This window comes from Oncorhynchus gorbuscha, linkage group LG17 (genome assembly GCF_021184085.1).
Source record: "Oncorhynchus gorbuscha isolate QuinsamMale2020 ecotype Even-year linkage group LG17, OgorEven_v1.0, whole genome shotgun sequence".
Classification (NCBI taxonomy): domain Eukaryota; kingdom Metazoa; phylum Chordata; class Actinopteri; order Salmoniformes; family Salmonidae; genus Oncorhynchus; species Oncorhynchus gorbuscha.
The window spans coordinates 31,574,020-31,587,418 of NC_060189.1; the positions used below are offsets into that span (position 1 = coordinate 31,574,020).

At 44.8% G+C, this 13,399-nt stretch overlaps 1 protein-coding gene across 1 annotated transcript in view; it reads right to left on the reverse strand.

The window, feature by feature from the left end:
* Positions 1–13,399, reverse strand: part of LOC124001496 (cysteine-rich motor neuron 1 protein-like) — a 132,965-nt gene that overhangs the window by 16,062 nt on the left and 103,504 nt on the right. The window contains exons 10-16 of the mRNA XM_046308313.1: positions 7,658–7,779; positions 6,532–6,744; positions 6,138–6,353; positions 4,671–4,892; positions 3,994–4,182; positions 2,218–2,334; positions 1,123–1,313 (exon numbers count right to left, since the gene is read on the reverse strand). Of these exons, the coding sequence (XP_046164269.1) occupies positions 1,123–1,313; positions 2,218–2,334; positions 3,994–4,182; positions 4,671–4,892; positions 6,138–6,353; positions 6,532–6,744; positions 7,658–7,779 (1,270 nt within the window). The remainder of the gene's footprint in view (positions 1–1,122; positions 1,314–2,217; positions 2,335–3,993; positions 4,183–4,670; positions 4,893–6,137; positions 6,354–6,531; positions 6,745–7,657; positions 7,780–13,399) is intronic.

Sequence of the window (13,399 nt, forward strand, 5' to 3'; positions counted from 1 at the left end):
TGCGAAATAGGATGACGATTTTAGATTTAATTTTGGATTGGAGATGCTTAATGTGAGCCTGGAAGGAGAGTTTACAGTCAAACCAGATACCTAGGTATTTGTAGTTCCACATATTCTAAGTCAGAACAGTCCAGAGCAGTGATGCTAGACGGGTGGGCGGGTGCAGGCAGCGATCGGTTGAAGAGCATGCATTTAGTTTTGCTTGCATTTAAGAGCAGTTGGAGGCCACAGAAGGAGTGTTGTATGGCATTGAAGCTCATCTGGAGGTTTGTTAATGCAGTGCCAAAGAAGGGACAGAAGTATACAGAATGGTGTCGTCTGCATAGAGGTGGATCAGAGCATCACCAGCAGCAAAAGCGACATCATTTATGTATAAGGAGAAAAGAGTTGGCCCGAGAATTGAACCCTGTGGCACCCCCATAGAGACTGCCAGAGGTCCGGACAACAGGCCCTTCGATTTGACACACTGAACTCTATCTGAGAAGTAGTTGGTGAACCAGGCGAGGCAGTCATTTGAGAACCCAAGGCTGTTGAGTCTGCCGATAAGAATGCGGTGATTGACAGAGTCGAAAGCCTTGGCCAGGTTGATGAATATGGCTGCACAGTATTGTCTTTTATCAATGGCGGTATTGTCTTTTATCAATACCTTCTCCGCTATTGTTTAGGACCTTGAGCGTGGCTGAGGTGCACCCATGACCAGCTCGGAAACTAGATTGCATAGCGGAGAAGGTACGGTGACAAACGAAATGTTCGGTGATCTGTTTGTTCAGTTTGCTTTCGAAGACTTTAGAAATGCAGGGTAGGATAGATATCGGTCTGTAACAGTTTGGGTCTAGAGCTTTCCAATCTTTAGGGATCTCAGATGATAAGAAAGAGAGGTTGAACAGGCTAGTAATAGGGGTTGCAACAATTGCGGCGGATAATTTTAGAAAGAGAGGGTCCAGATTGTCTGCCCAGCTAAAATGTCTAAAAACCTGTTTTTGCTTTGTCATTATGGGGTATTATGTGTAGATTGATGAGGGAAAAAAATATATTTATATTTAATCCATTTTAGAATAAGGCTGCAAGTTAAAAAATAAACTTTCCGAATGTACTGTAAATATGGGTAATGTCTCCCCTTACCTTAGTGGGGGTGCGATAGCAGAGCCCAGGGATCCACTGCTTCTTCTGGTTGACGTAAAGCAGAGCTGTGATGGTGAAGAGCATCATGACGATGGGCAGTGCCACCCAAGCCACAGAGTGCAGTTTGGTGTCCTCACTGGGAACTGGGGTCTTCCCATCCAGATAGGGCATTTGGAGACTACCAAAGTCCCCTGTGACAAAGGGAACACACAAACATTACGGGTCTCAAACCTTTCTTTATCATGAGATGTTGGCATGTTTATATATAATCCTCATACCGTTGGTAGGTGCAGTGTAGGATTTCAGAAAATACCTTTTTATGTCTTAAAAAACGGCTGTTGTAACCTCAAGTGGTATGTGTATCAATTCATAACGTAAGTGTTCTAGAAACTAAACAATAGTGTGGTATCCTCCCAGCAACACTCCAACAACACTAGACATGCTTTGGCATAGCAGAGTTGTGGAGAATTGAATCAGTCCCTAGATTGCAGTTAAAAGGAAAGAGCAGACTCTGCTCCTGGATGAAGAGTTTCATATGGCCGCCTGCAAAAACATTTAGCAGCTACAGCAGCACCAAGGAGACAGACACTCTAGATTCCTCTCCCCCACTTTACCTGCTAATGATGGGGATGTGTCAAGTATATGTGTGTGTGTGTGTGTGTGTGTGTGTGTGTGTGTGTGTGTGTGTGTGTGTGTGTGTGTGTGTGTGTGTGTGTGTGTGTGTGTGTGTGTGTGTGTGTGTGTGTGTGTGTGTGTGTGTGTGTGTGTGTGTGTGTGTGTGTGTGTGTTTGGGTTTACTATCCTTGTGTGGAACAAAAATCCTCATATTTGGACAAGTGGGACATTTCGCCGGTCCCCACAAGGAAAAGGGCTATTTTAGGCTTAGGAGTTAGGTTTAGAGTTAGGGTTACAATTAGATTTAGGATCACAGGTTAGGTTTAGGGTTAGGTGTTAGGGTTAATGTTTGGGTTAAGTTAAGGGTTAGGGAAAATACCATTTTGAATGGGAATCAATTGTTTGGTGTGTGAGTTGGGGAGTAGGGGAGCTTTATTTAGCAGCATGACAGACCAGGAAGTGTTTGATTTGAACTCTGACCTCTGAACTGGGGCATGATGTCATTTTCACTGCGTGTGGGCCAGGCAGGCTGGTTCCTGTCTCCATGCTGGTCTGTCTTCTCGATGGGCACGTTGGTGGGTGCTGGTGCGTACATCTCTATGAGGTAACATAATATGGAAACACGTGGTTAGGTAAAGACGAGAGAGAGAGAGAGAGAGAGAGAGAGAGAGAGAGAGAGAGCGAAAGAGAGAGAGAGAGGGGAATAATAACGAGAAGAGGTATTGAACAGTGAGTGGTCAGTGAGCTGCGGTGAGTGAGGGACCTTTGGCTTTTTATTAATTGAGCCTGATTCTGAGAAAAGACGGGATGTTATGCATTTCATCTCCACCCAATCACATCTTATGTCCCCACGTGTCACTACTCTATTGGTTCCATTTAAGTCAGCCAAGCTCAATCAAGATTAGATAAATCATTTGAAATGATTTATAATAGCATTTGAACCCAGCTGGTGTGAATTACGGGCAGTGGCGTTCTCCTCAGAGCTCTGCTGTGAGTTTTATAATTACACTACTGCTGCATCTCATCGATCCAGGGCCGAGCAGTGACATAGAGAACAGAGAGGGAGCTATGATCAATGCTATTATCTAGCCATGGCAATGCATGTTAATTCACCACACAGCCCAGTAAAACCCTAATCCCTCCATTCAACTATTAATATCAATGAAGGTGTGTTTGCTGTGGTTGTCCTCCTCAATTACTCAACTCATTACTTAACAGTCAACCAAATAAATATTTGAGGAACATGGTGTGAATACATAGCAACATCAATGGGAGGACATCTGCACTCTTTTATAGTCCTTCTTTCAAAGTAGTGAAGGAAATATGCATAAGGGAAAATCAACGAGGTGCAATGGCTTCTAGCAGAGTGGATCTAACCTTCCACAGAGTTGTATTATTTTCATTTGCAGGTAGAAATGTGTTCAACATCCACTGAAGTAGCTAGCAAGTTTACTAGATAGCGACAGTGGGTGCCGTGGTAACCAATCAGACGTTGCTCGTTTAGCTCACCGAATCTTCAGTCCTAGCTTGCTATTATCTAACAATGCCAATAATGCTTTCACTTAAGACTTTTGCTTTCAAAAGCAGCTCAAATATAGAACATGTAAGAATGAACTATAGCCTTTGAATTCTGCTGTGCTGATACCGTGTGTTGTAGGGAAATAATGCATGCTCTAGAATGCCTTTCAAGCCAATCAGAAATGAGTATTCAACAATGCTATGATATTAATAGCATTATAAACGGTGTGGTTCGAGCCCTGAATGCTGATTGTCTGAAAGCTGTGGTATATCAGACCGTATACCACAGGCATGACGAAACATTTATTTTTACTGCTCTAATTACGTTGGTAACCAATTTACAATAACAATAAGGCACCTTGGGGGTTTGTGGTATATGGCCAATATACCACACCCCCTCGTGCCTTATTGCTTCAGTAATATTGATGACCAGACAATTCATAATTTTGCAAGGGAGTGTGAACACGTGTGTGTGTGTGTGTGTGTGTGTGTGTGTGTGTGTGTGTGTGTGTGTTGTGTGTGTGTGTGTGTGTGTGTGTGTACTGTATGTTTGAGGGGGAAGGAATTCATTAGAGGCAATGAGAGTGAATGGCAACACACACACACACACACACACACACACACACACACACACACACACACACACACACACACACACACACACACACACACACACACACACACACACACACACACACACACACACACACACACACACACACACACACACACACACACCTGAACACATGGGGCAGCAGCTGCCCTCCACTATGGTGGGTTGGTGGCAAGGCAGGGCGGGGCAGCTGACAGTAGAGCAGAGGGTCTGTCCCTGAAGGCAGTAGCAGTGTGTACAGCTGTCTATGTCCCAGCGCTCCTCGTCTGCATATGTCTTCCCATTGAAGTGGCACACGGCTCGCGGTGTGGCATCTGTCAGGAGACACGGGAAAAGATCAAATAGGATCAACCTTGGGGACAGGTAAACATATGGAAGATACTCATTCAGTAAACACACAGACACAGACACACATACACACACAGACATGCACACATACATGCACGCCAGCACACACGTTCATTTTACCATCCTTGTGGGGGCCAAACAATTTGTTCCCATTTAAAATCCAATTAAAACCCTAACCTTTAACCTTAACGCCTAACCCTAACTCCTAACTCTAATTGTAACCCTAACCCTAATTGTAACCATAACCCTAAACCTAACCACTAAGCCTAAAATAGCCTTTTCCCTTGTGGGTACCTGCGAAATGCCCCACTTTTCAGACTTTTCCTTGTGATGACTTCTGGTCCCCACAAGGATAGTAAAATCTGCTTACTCTGCTTATCTCCCCACATTGTCTATAGTACAGGTAGGACCAATTATCTGTGTGTGTGTCCCTGCATGTCTGTCTGCAGCATACCGAGGCAATAGGGGCAGCACTGTCCTTTGCGTAGCACGGGCCTGGCACAGCCAACAGGTGGGCAGGACTCTGAGAAGCAGCTGATCTGACCGTCCAGACACACACAGCTGGAGCAGGTGTTGGGCTTCCAGGACTCTGCGGCCAGGAAGATGTCTCCCTCCTCGTTCCTGCAGTAGCTGGGCATGCTGTCATTACTGGGAGATTGGGGAGTGATGGGCTCGTCTATAGAGGAGAGAGGGAGAAACACACAGTCAGGATCAACTGACTGCACTCAGTCAGGTATACTTTCAAAGATGTGTTCTTTAGATATGACTGTAGCTCTTGGAAGCCAACAGAACTGGTTCATCTGACAAGAATACATGGGTTGGATTCCAGGGCTTAAAATATTGATGACATTCAAATGGTAGAATCTTTGCGTCTTTGGTATATTCAGCTAAAACATCTCAAACAAACAGCTTAAAGATGCAATATGTAACTTTTTGGGCGACCCGACCAAATTCACATAGAAATGTGAGTTATAGATCTGTCAGTCTCTATAGATCTGTTCTATGTGCACTATTTCTATACTAGAATATTTGTGGTTATGGAAATATAATTCCCAGCGGTTTAGATGGTACAATGATTCTCTACACTATACTTGCTTGTTTTGTCGCAAACTGAAATTAGGTGAAGTATTAGAATTTTAGCAACCAGATAATACGGAGCGATTTCTGCATGGTACATCTTTAAGAGATGGAAACAAACAAAAATATCCATGTGAGAGTTGAGTTGGTGGCCTTCCAGGCATCTCTGTGCTGTTACACTGTTTTACTCTGACAGAGGCCCAAAGCACCCCTGTCTGTTTCATGTTTGGTTTGCTAAGTCTCCATTTTCTCATGCACTATTCATGTCTCGAGCTCCATAACTTATGCATTATGCACATTCTTTTCATTCGCTCTCTCTACAGTTTGATTCTGGACTATTTTCTCCCTCCCTCCCTCCCTCCCTCCCTCCCTCCCTCCCTCCCTCCCTCCCTCCCTCCCTCCCTCCCTCCCTCCCTCCCTCCCTCCCTCCCTCCCTCCCTCCCTCCCTCCCTCCCTCCCTCTCTCTCTCTCTCCCTCTCTCTCTCCCCTCTCTCTCTCTCCCCTCTGTGTCCCCCTCAACAAGCCATATTGTTGTATTGGAAATAGAGCCAAGGCAAATAGTAAACATTACAATAGCATCTCTCTCAATGCCAGGTCTTTGCAGCTATAATTTACTTTAGGACCTCAGCTCAGTTAAGACTATCTTGAGACACTATCATATTCATCTCTACCTTATATATATATATATATATACGGCTTAGGTCTTAGGCTGCGTTTAAGCATTAAGATAAGGCTGCCATTATAACATAATATTATAGTTGCCCCACAGACTCAGATACTGTATATAGAAAGACCCAAAGTGTTTAGAAGCCAACTTGAATAACCAACGGCTACTCAAATTCACCTGGGCAGTGAGGGCAGCAGGAGTCTTGTGTTCTGATTGGGCTCTGGCAGAGCAAGGGCGGGCACACCTCTGTCTCACACAGGACACGCCCACTGTGACAGGTGCACTGGGTGCAGGCGTCGATGTTCCACGTCTCCCCCTCCACAAAGTACTCTCCCCCCGGGGCCAGGCACACTGACGAGTCCCCCAGGTCTGGCTTGTGGGAGCTGGGCTCCTCTGAGGGAGGAGAACGGAAGAGTGAGCACATGGTAAAAGGTGAAACAGCCTTTTCATTAGTAATGTACTGTATTATCAACTGTATCACCATGAAACAATGAAGAAGATGGGAAAATCGGCAATATTTTTTGTGCACAGTTGTTTCCTTATTTCATTAGGTTGTTTTCGGTTTCCTTACCTGGGCAGGATGGGCAGCACTGTCCAGTCCGTATGGCAGGGCTGTCGCAGGCTGGCACGGGGCACGAGATGAGGGTACACATCTCCCTGCCACTGTGGCAGTAACAGTCCCGGCAGCCATCGTGCCAGTTCTCCCCATTCTCGTGCCGTCTTCCATCCATGGACAGACATGAGCCCTTTTTCACTGATGGGGCGACTGATGAGGAGCTCTGGTCTGGAAGAGGACACGTTTTAGAGATACAACTACCAGCACAACCCTAACCCTAACACTGTAAAGTACATTCTTAGAAAAAAAGGTGCTATCTAGAACCTGTCCCCATGGGAGAACCCTTTGAAGAACCTTTTATGATTCCCTTTTTTCTAAGAGTGTACAGTGTTACGGCGGACCAATCACTGACTGGTTTACAGGATCAGTCGCCAACCAGGGACAAATCATTATCAGGGAGAGAAAAAAAACACCTTGATTAAAATCCTGTCTTGAGATTCTGAGCCATACAGGGACGGATGGCTCAAAAGAAAGACAGATCTAAATGTTTTTCTCATTAAAAGAGATATGTTTTGAACCCTCATTCATTAATATTTGACAGGGAGTTCATTATTTAGTGCAAATCACAGCAGAACACAAGAGAAGTATCAATAATAGATCTGTGTGGAGGAGATGACCCCCAGCCTGCCATCTGGTCACGCCAAAGATGTAACAATACTGTATGTCTCAAATGGCACCCTATTCCCTATAGAGCGTATTACTTTTGACCAGAGCCCATCAAAAGTAGTATACTATTAAGGGAATAGGGTGCCTTTCATGACACATCCTTAGTCATATTCTAAACATCCATCACAACAAAAGTTTGGTTGGTGAAGGTGCGGACTATGATGCAAACAAAAATAATAACCAGATGGCCTGACTGGCAGCAGGAGACTTACTCCAGACAACTCTCTATGGGCGTAATATGTGAAAGAAGAAAACACTGACAGCAGAATAGTTATAAAGTTTCGGTACTGGTAGTGGTTCTCCAAGTCTGACAGGGGAGAGAGAGGAGAGAGTTTGGAGAACTTTTTGTATTTTATTAGCAGCATCTAAATGACGAACGCAAAAGTATCAGAGGTTATCAATAGATGGCACTCACCTCTGCACTGGCACTTCAGGCAGCCCATCTCGTCCTGCTGGAAGCCCATTGGACAGGGTTTGTCACAAGGTAACTCTGGACACTTCTTACAGCGGCAGATGTCACAACCATGCTTGTTCTTTCTGATGGGAGTAGAGGAGAGAGAGGTTAACATCACTTATTCACAAGGTTGGAAAATATAGGTCCTAATTTATAATAGTATATTCTACAGTATCTGAAACGGAGAGCCTATAAAAATCCACCTTTGCTGAGTGGGACGGCCCATATCCACTAGGGATGATGTCAGGTGATAGAACAACAAAGGCCATTCATTTTCACTGGAAGAAAAGCGATGAGAAGCGAAGTGTCCGGGGAAACGTTGGACGATGCGAAAACAGGGCTAAAAGCTGAATTTTATGCAAATACTCAGCGATATCGCGGCGCAATACACCGATCGAAGCTCGCTATGGCTTCTAAGCCCCTGCTAGATTGGCTGTTGATACCTAGCACTGCCTAGCATGCTGTTGGCTTGCGAGCAACCACATGACGAGCCACTCTGGATGAAGCTAGCATGGCTATGCGAAGCATCACTGGTTATAGATCACAACCGTGAGGGTGGCCAAAATGGCCATCACGGTGGGTGTTGCAGTGAGGAGGAAGAAAGGACATCAGTTTTTCGGCCAAAGGTTTGGGTTTTTATAGGCAATGTTGACAATAAATAGGCGCCAAAAGTGCTTAACATACGTACAAAGAGCAACAATGGGCAGAAGAGCAACATAAGTCACTGCACTGACCTAACCCAAGCCTCAATAATGCCTGAGAGCAATTTGCATGAGCTGCGGCAAGTAGGCCTACAGTATAGTCTGACTCCCTCCAACACAGGATATGAAAGGTTGAAGAATACATTGTACCCACAATGCATTTCATCACGGAACATATTGTACCATTTCACACTTCACTCCTCCCCCGGGAAAATCAACATGTTTGCATGAACCACAACACAGTTGAGCTCTTGAACACCCTTCCGTTTGCCTGTCACAATCTCCGACCAGGAAACACGAAAGTCCCCTGTACAATTAGCCTACGAGGACAAATTAAAGTAAGCATTTACATTTCTTCAGTTTAACTTTATTGTTAATGATCATTAGTGATCACTTTGTAGTTATACTTTTAGTCAACAAACGGCAGCTCAGTATTCCAACACCATTTTCCCCTCCAAGCTCATCACCAAGCGTAGGAGCCTGGGACTAAACACCTCCCTCTGCAACCTGATCCTGGCCTTCCTGACGGGCTGCCCCAGGCGTAGGCAACAAGTAGGCAACAACACATCCGTCATGCTGACCATCAACAGGACCCTGAACAGTTTCTACCCCCTCAAGGGTAGAAACTGGGGTGGCAGGTAGCCTAGTGGTTGGAGCGTTGGACCGGTAACCAAAAGGTTACAAGTTTGAATCCCCGAGCTGACAAGGTGCAAATCTGTCATTCTGCCCCTGAACAGGCAGTTAACCCACTGTTCCTAGGCCGTCAATAAGAATTTGTTCTTAACTGACTTGCCTCGTTAAATAAAGGTAAAATATATATATATATTTTTTAAAGGGTGTCCCCTCCTGTACTCCCTGTTTTCCAGGACTGCATGGCCACGCACGACTCCAACACTATCATCAAGTTTGCTGACGACACAACAGTGGTAGGACTGATCAACGACGACAATGAGACAGCCTATAGGGAGGAGGTCAGAGACCAGGGCAACAACCTCTCCCTCAATGCTAGCAATGCAAATGAGCTGGAAGTGGACTACAGGAAACAGAGGGCCCCCTTCCACATCGATGGGGCTGTAGAGGAGAAGGTCGAGATCTTCAAGTTCCTCGGTGTCCACATCACTAACGAATTAACATGGTCCACACACACCCACCCACACACTTCTGAAGAGGATACGTCAGAGCCTCTTCCCCCTCAGGAGGCTGAAAAAAAGTTACACAGCTGCACCATTGAGAGCATCTTGACTGGCTGCATCACTGCTTGGTACGGCAACTACAAAGGCACCCGACCGCAAGGCGCTACAGAGGATGGTGAGTATGGCCCAGTACATCACTGGGGCCGAGCTCCCTGCCATCCAAGTCCTCTGCTCCAGGCGGAGTAAGGCCCCCCAAAAATTCCCTGTGTATATATTCCTCGTGTCACTATTTCTCTTTTCGATTGCATTTTTAAAATCTTTATCTTAACTTTGCATTGTTGGAAAAGGAGAATTTCACTGTTAGTCTGCAGCTGTTGTTTACCATGCATGTGACAAATACAATTTGATTTGAGCCGCAAACAAAATGTTTGGTGCCAAAACCAAACTAACTGGCAAACCCTCATCATATTTTACATGTATTTTACGCAGCAGCTTACAACATTGCTTGTATTTCAGCTTATGGAAAAACAATATACCAAATCACACTGTAGAACTGTAATCACACATCAATTCCAGTTGAATAAATAGCCAAAATACTGTGCCATTAAATTTACATTAAAAAAACACGAATGACAGAAAACTGTGCTAAAATAAGACTGTGCACGCTACAGTAGTCTATAGTGAACGTGAGAATATTAAGCTGTGATGGTTTCAACCCTCACCTCAATAAAACAACAACACCGATTACAGATGACGCCCGGCAACTTTTAGTTTGCCATTGTGTTTGTTTGTGTGACATGCTTTAATTTACAGCAGAAAAGGTTGGTTTGCCGTGGTATCTGTGTCATTAGTGTGACATGGTTTAATTTACAGCAGAAAAGGTTGGTTTGCTGTGGTATCTGTGTCATTAGTGTGACATGGTTTAATTTACAGCAGAAAAGGTTGGTTTGCTGTGGTATCTGTGTCATTAGTGTGACATGGTTTAATTTACAGCAGAAAAGGTTGGTTTGCTGTGGTATCTGTGTCATTAGTGTGACATGGTTTAATTTACAGCAGAAAAGGTTGGTTTGCTGTGGTATCTGTGTCATTAGTGTGACATGCTTTAATTTACAGCAGAAAAGGTTGGTTTGCCGTGGTATCTGTGTCATTAGTGTGACATGGTTTTTGTCATTGCATGGAGAGGTAAACACATAGCAAACAGTCACACAAACATTTGCATATCAGAGACAGGCAGTGTGTACGTTCCAGCTAGGTGCCAATGACAAGCAGCACCAATGTCATCAGTTAAAACAAGGACAGAGATAAGAGAGAGAGTGTGTGTGTGTGTGTGTGTGTGTGTGTGTGTGTGTGTGTGTGTGTGTGTGTGTGTGTGTGTGTGTGTGTGTGTGTGTGTGTGTGTGTGTGTGTGTGTGTGTGTGTGTGTGTGTGTGTGTGTGTGTGTGTGTGTGTGTGTGTGTGTGAGAGAGAAAGAGGCATTGTGTGTGTTGACACGCGTGTCAACAGATGGCACAAATGACTGACCATGGGGACGTATCAAACAAACGCTTCGCTCTGTGGCTCGCTGCTCTGACCAGACAGAGCAGAGCACCTTTCCTTTCCTAAATCAAAATTCACGTTTCAAATCCCCCCCCCGTCCCATCCAGGCCCTCCTCTATCCCTCCATCCTCCCCCTCTTCATCCCTCCCGCCCCTCCTTCTATCCTCCCTTTTCTCCCTCTCCTGCCCACTCTCTTATCTCATGAATAATAAGATTGAGGAGGAACAGCCATGTACAATCCACATTTGGTTTGGTGATAAGGAGCTATCAAGGGCCATTTCAGTTGTGGGGAATATCAATAGAGTCTGTACGGAGAGGAGACGGCGGCCCGTTGAATTATTCAAACGAAACACTTTGCTGCTCGAACATAGGGTGTAAGCTATAACTTTGACGGCGCATAAATAGATATCTAAAATTAGAATCTTAGATGCAAGCATTCACGCCGTGCACACTCATTCATGAGAAAGGAATGAGAGAGCGAAAGATAGGGGAGAGAGAAGAAGGGAGCGAGAGGGGGAGAGAGGAAGAGAGGAAGGGAGATGAGAGACAGAGAACGAGAGAGCGAGAGAGAGCGAGAGAGAGAGCGAAAGAGAGCGAGAGAGAGAGCGAGAGAGAGCGCGAGAGAGAGCGCGAGAGAGAGCGCGAGAGAGAGAGAGAGAGAGAGAGAGAGAGAGAGAGAGAGAGAGAGAGAGAGAGAGAGAGAGAGAGAGAGAGAGAGAGAGAGAGAGAAACGATTGGTTCAATGCAGGCACAGACCAGTCGAGTAACACCTTTGCTGTATGTGACAGACCATTGTTGAGGGAGAGTTTAGTTTATGATAGGAAGGTAAATGTGTGGACAGGACACTGCCTGCCACCTAAGCATTTTACTCTCTGTCATATCCATAACTATTCTGTCATAATGATTCCTAGCAGGCCAGCTGGCTGGTTGGTCCACAGGTAGACAGGTGCAGGTGGACCGGCCTCCCCGGGGCATTATAGAAAAGCTGCTAGCTGCCCACTAGAAAATATGTTATGAAAGAGGAGGTGTACTACTATTACTACAAGGGAGAAGCGGTCTTTAAACGAGCAATCTGCAGTTGAAACAAAGAAGTCATCCGGTCATACAATTTACTTTGTTTCCAAACATTGGAATAAAGAAATCTTATGGGGGTTTTGATGGGGTATGACAGTCTTATCTAAGCTCATGAAGTTATACTCTTCAAGAATCAAATGGGTATGTATCATTATTCTTTTGTCCAAAAATAGACCGTATTAACTGCAGATTGTCCTTTTAAAGCCACAAACGGTCATTTATAGCCCCGCTATAAATCTATTCCGGGAAACAACTTAATATTTTAGCTTCTGATGGAGTAAGACAGTTGTGAGGCAATTATAAGTTACATTCTTCAATAGTCAATACGTCATTCATTAAAATGATCATTTAACATCGGTAACTATTGCAGATTGTACTTTTTAACTTGGCTAGGAGTGAAGGAGCTGTAGGTGTCCAGTAGTGAGTGAGACATATATCCAGAACCATTCTGAACCGCTGACACACATAATCTGCTTCTCTAACTATGGTAATGTGATAAATCAGTAGAGCTGATGTGGGGGGGGGGGGGTTTATCTATTAACAAGCTCATCAAATGGAGACTGAAATTGAGTCATATTGTAATATTTGAGTTATTTTCAAACTAATTTAAATCAGAAGGTGGTATGGCTGTTGGGCATGGGCTGTAGCTGTCCATTTTTACACAGTGCTGTATATGAAAGCTTCTGTTTTATAGCTCTACACGTGAGTTTTATGCACAGCAAGCATAGGGGGTATGAGCGCGTGTGTGTGTGTGTGTGTGTGTGTGTGTGTGTGTGTGTGTGTGTGTGTGTGTGTGTGTGTGTGTGTGTGTGTGTGTGTGTGTGTGTGTGTGTGTGTGTGTGTGTGTGTGTGTGTGTGTGTGTGTGTGTGTGTGTGTGTGTGTGTGTGTGTGTGTGTGTGTGTGCGTACCTTCTTAACCTGCAGACAAGATTCCTTAGTGAAAGCTGTAATAAATGATTTACTACTGATGTACCTCTGAGTAAATGGAAATCTGTGTATGAGCCTACATGCACGGTACTAGGGGCCAGGTGCATTTGGAGAAGCTAAAAGAACATCCTGTTTCGAAGATTAGCCCTTCAGTTTCACTATCAGAGGCTATCCTTTAACGGTGTGCAACAGCAACACGGAAAACCCAATCAGTAACCTGGGTGAAGCTGTCAACTCCACACGCGATGCCGGTTTAGCCAAAATGAGTTGTGGAGAGGGAAAAAGTTATCATTTTGTCCGTTTAGGAGTACAACTCACTTAAGCATAACAGG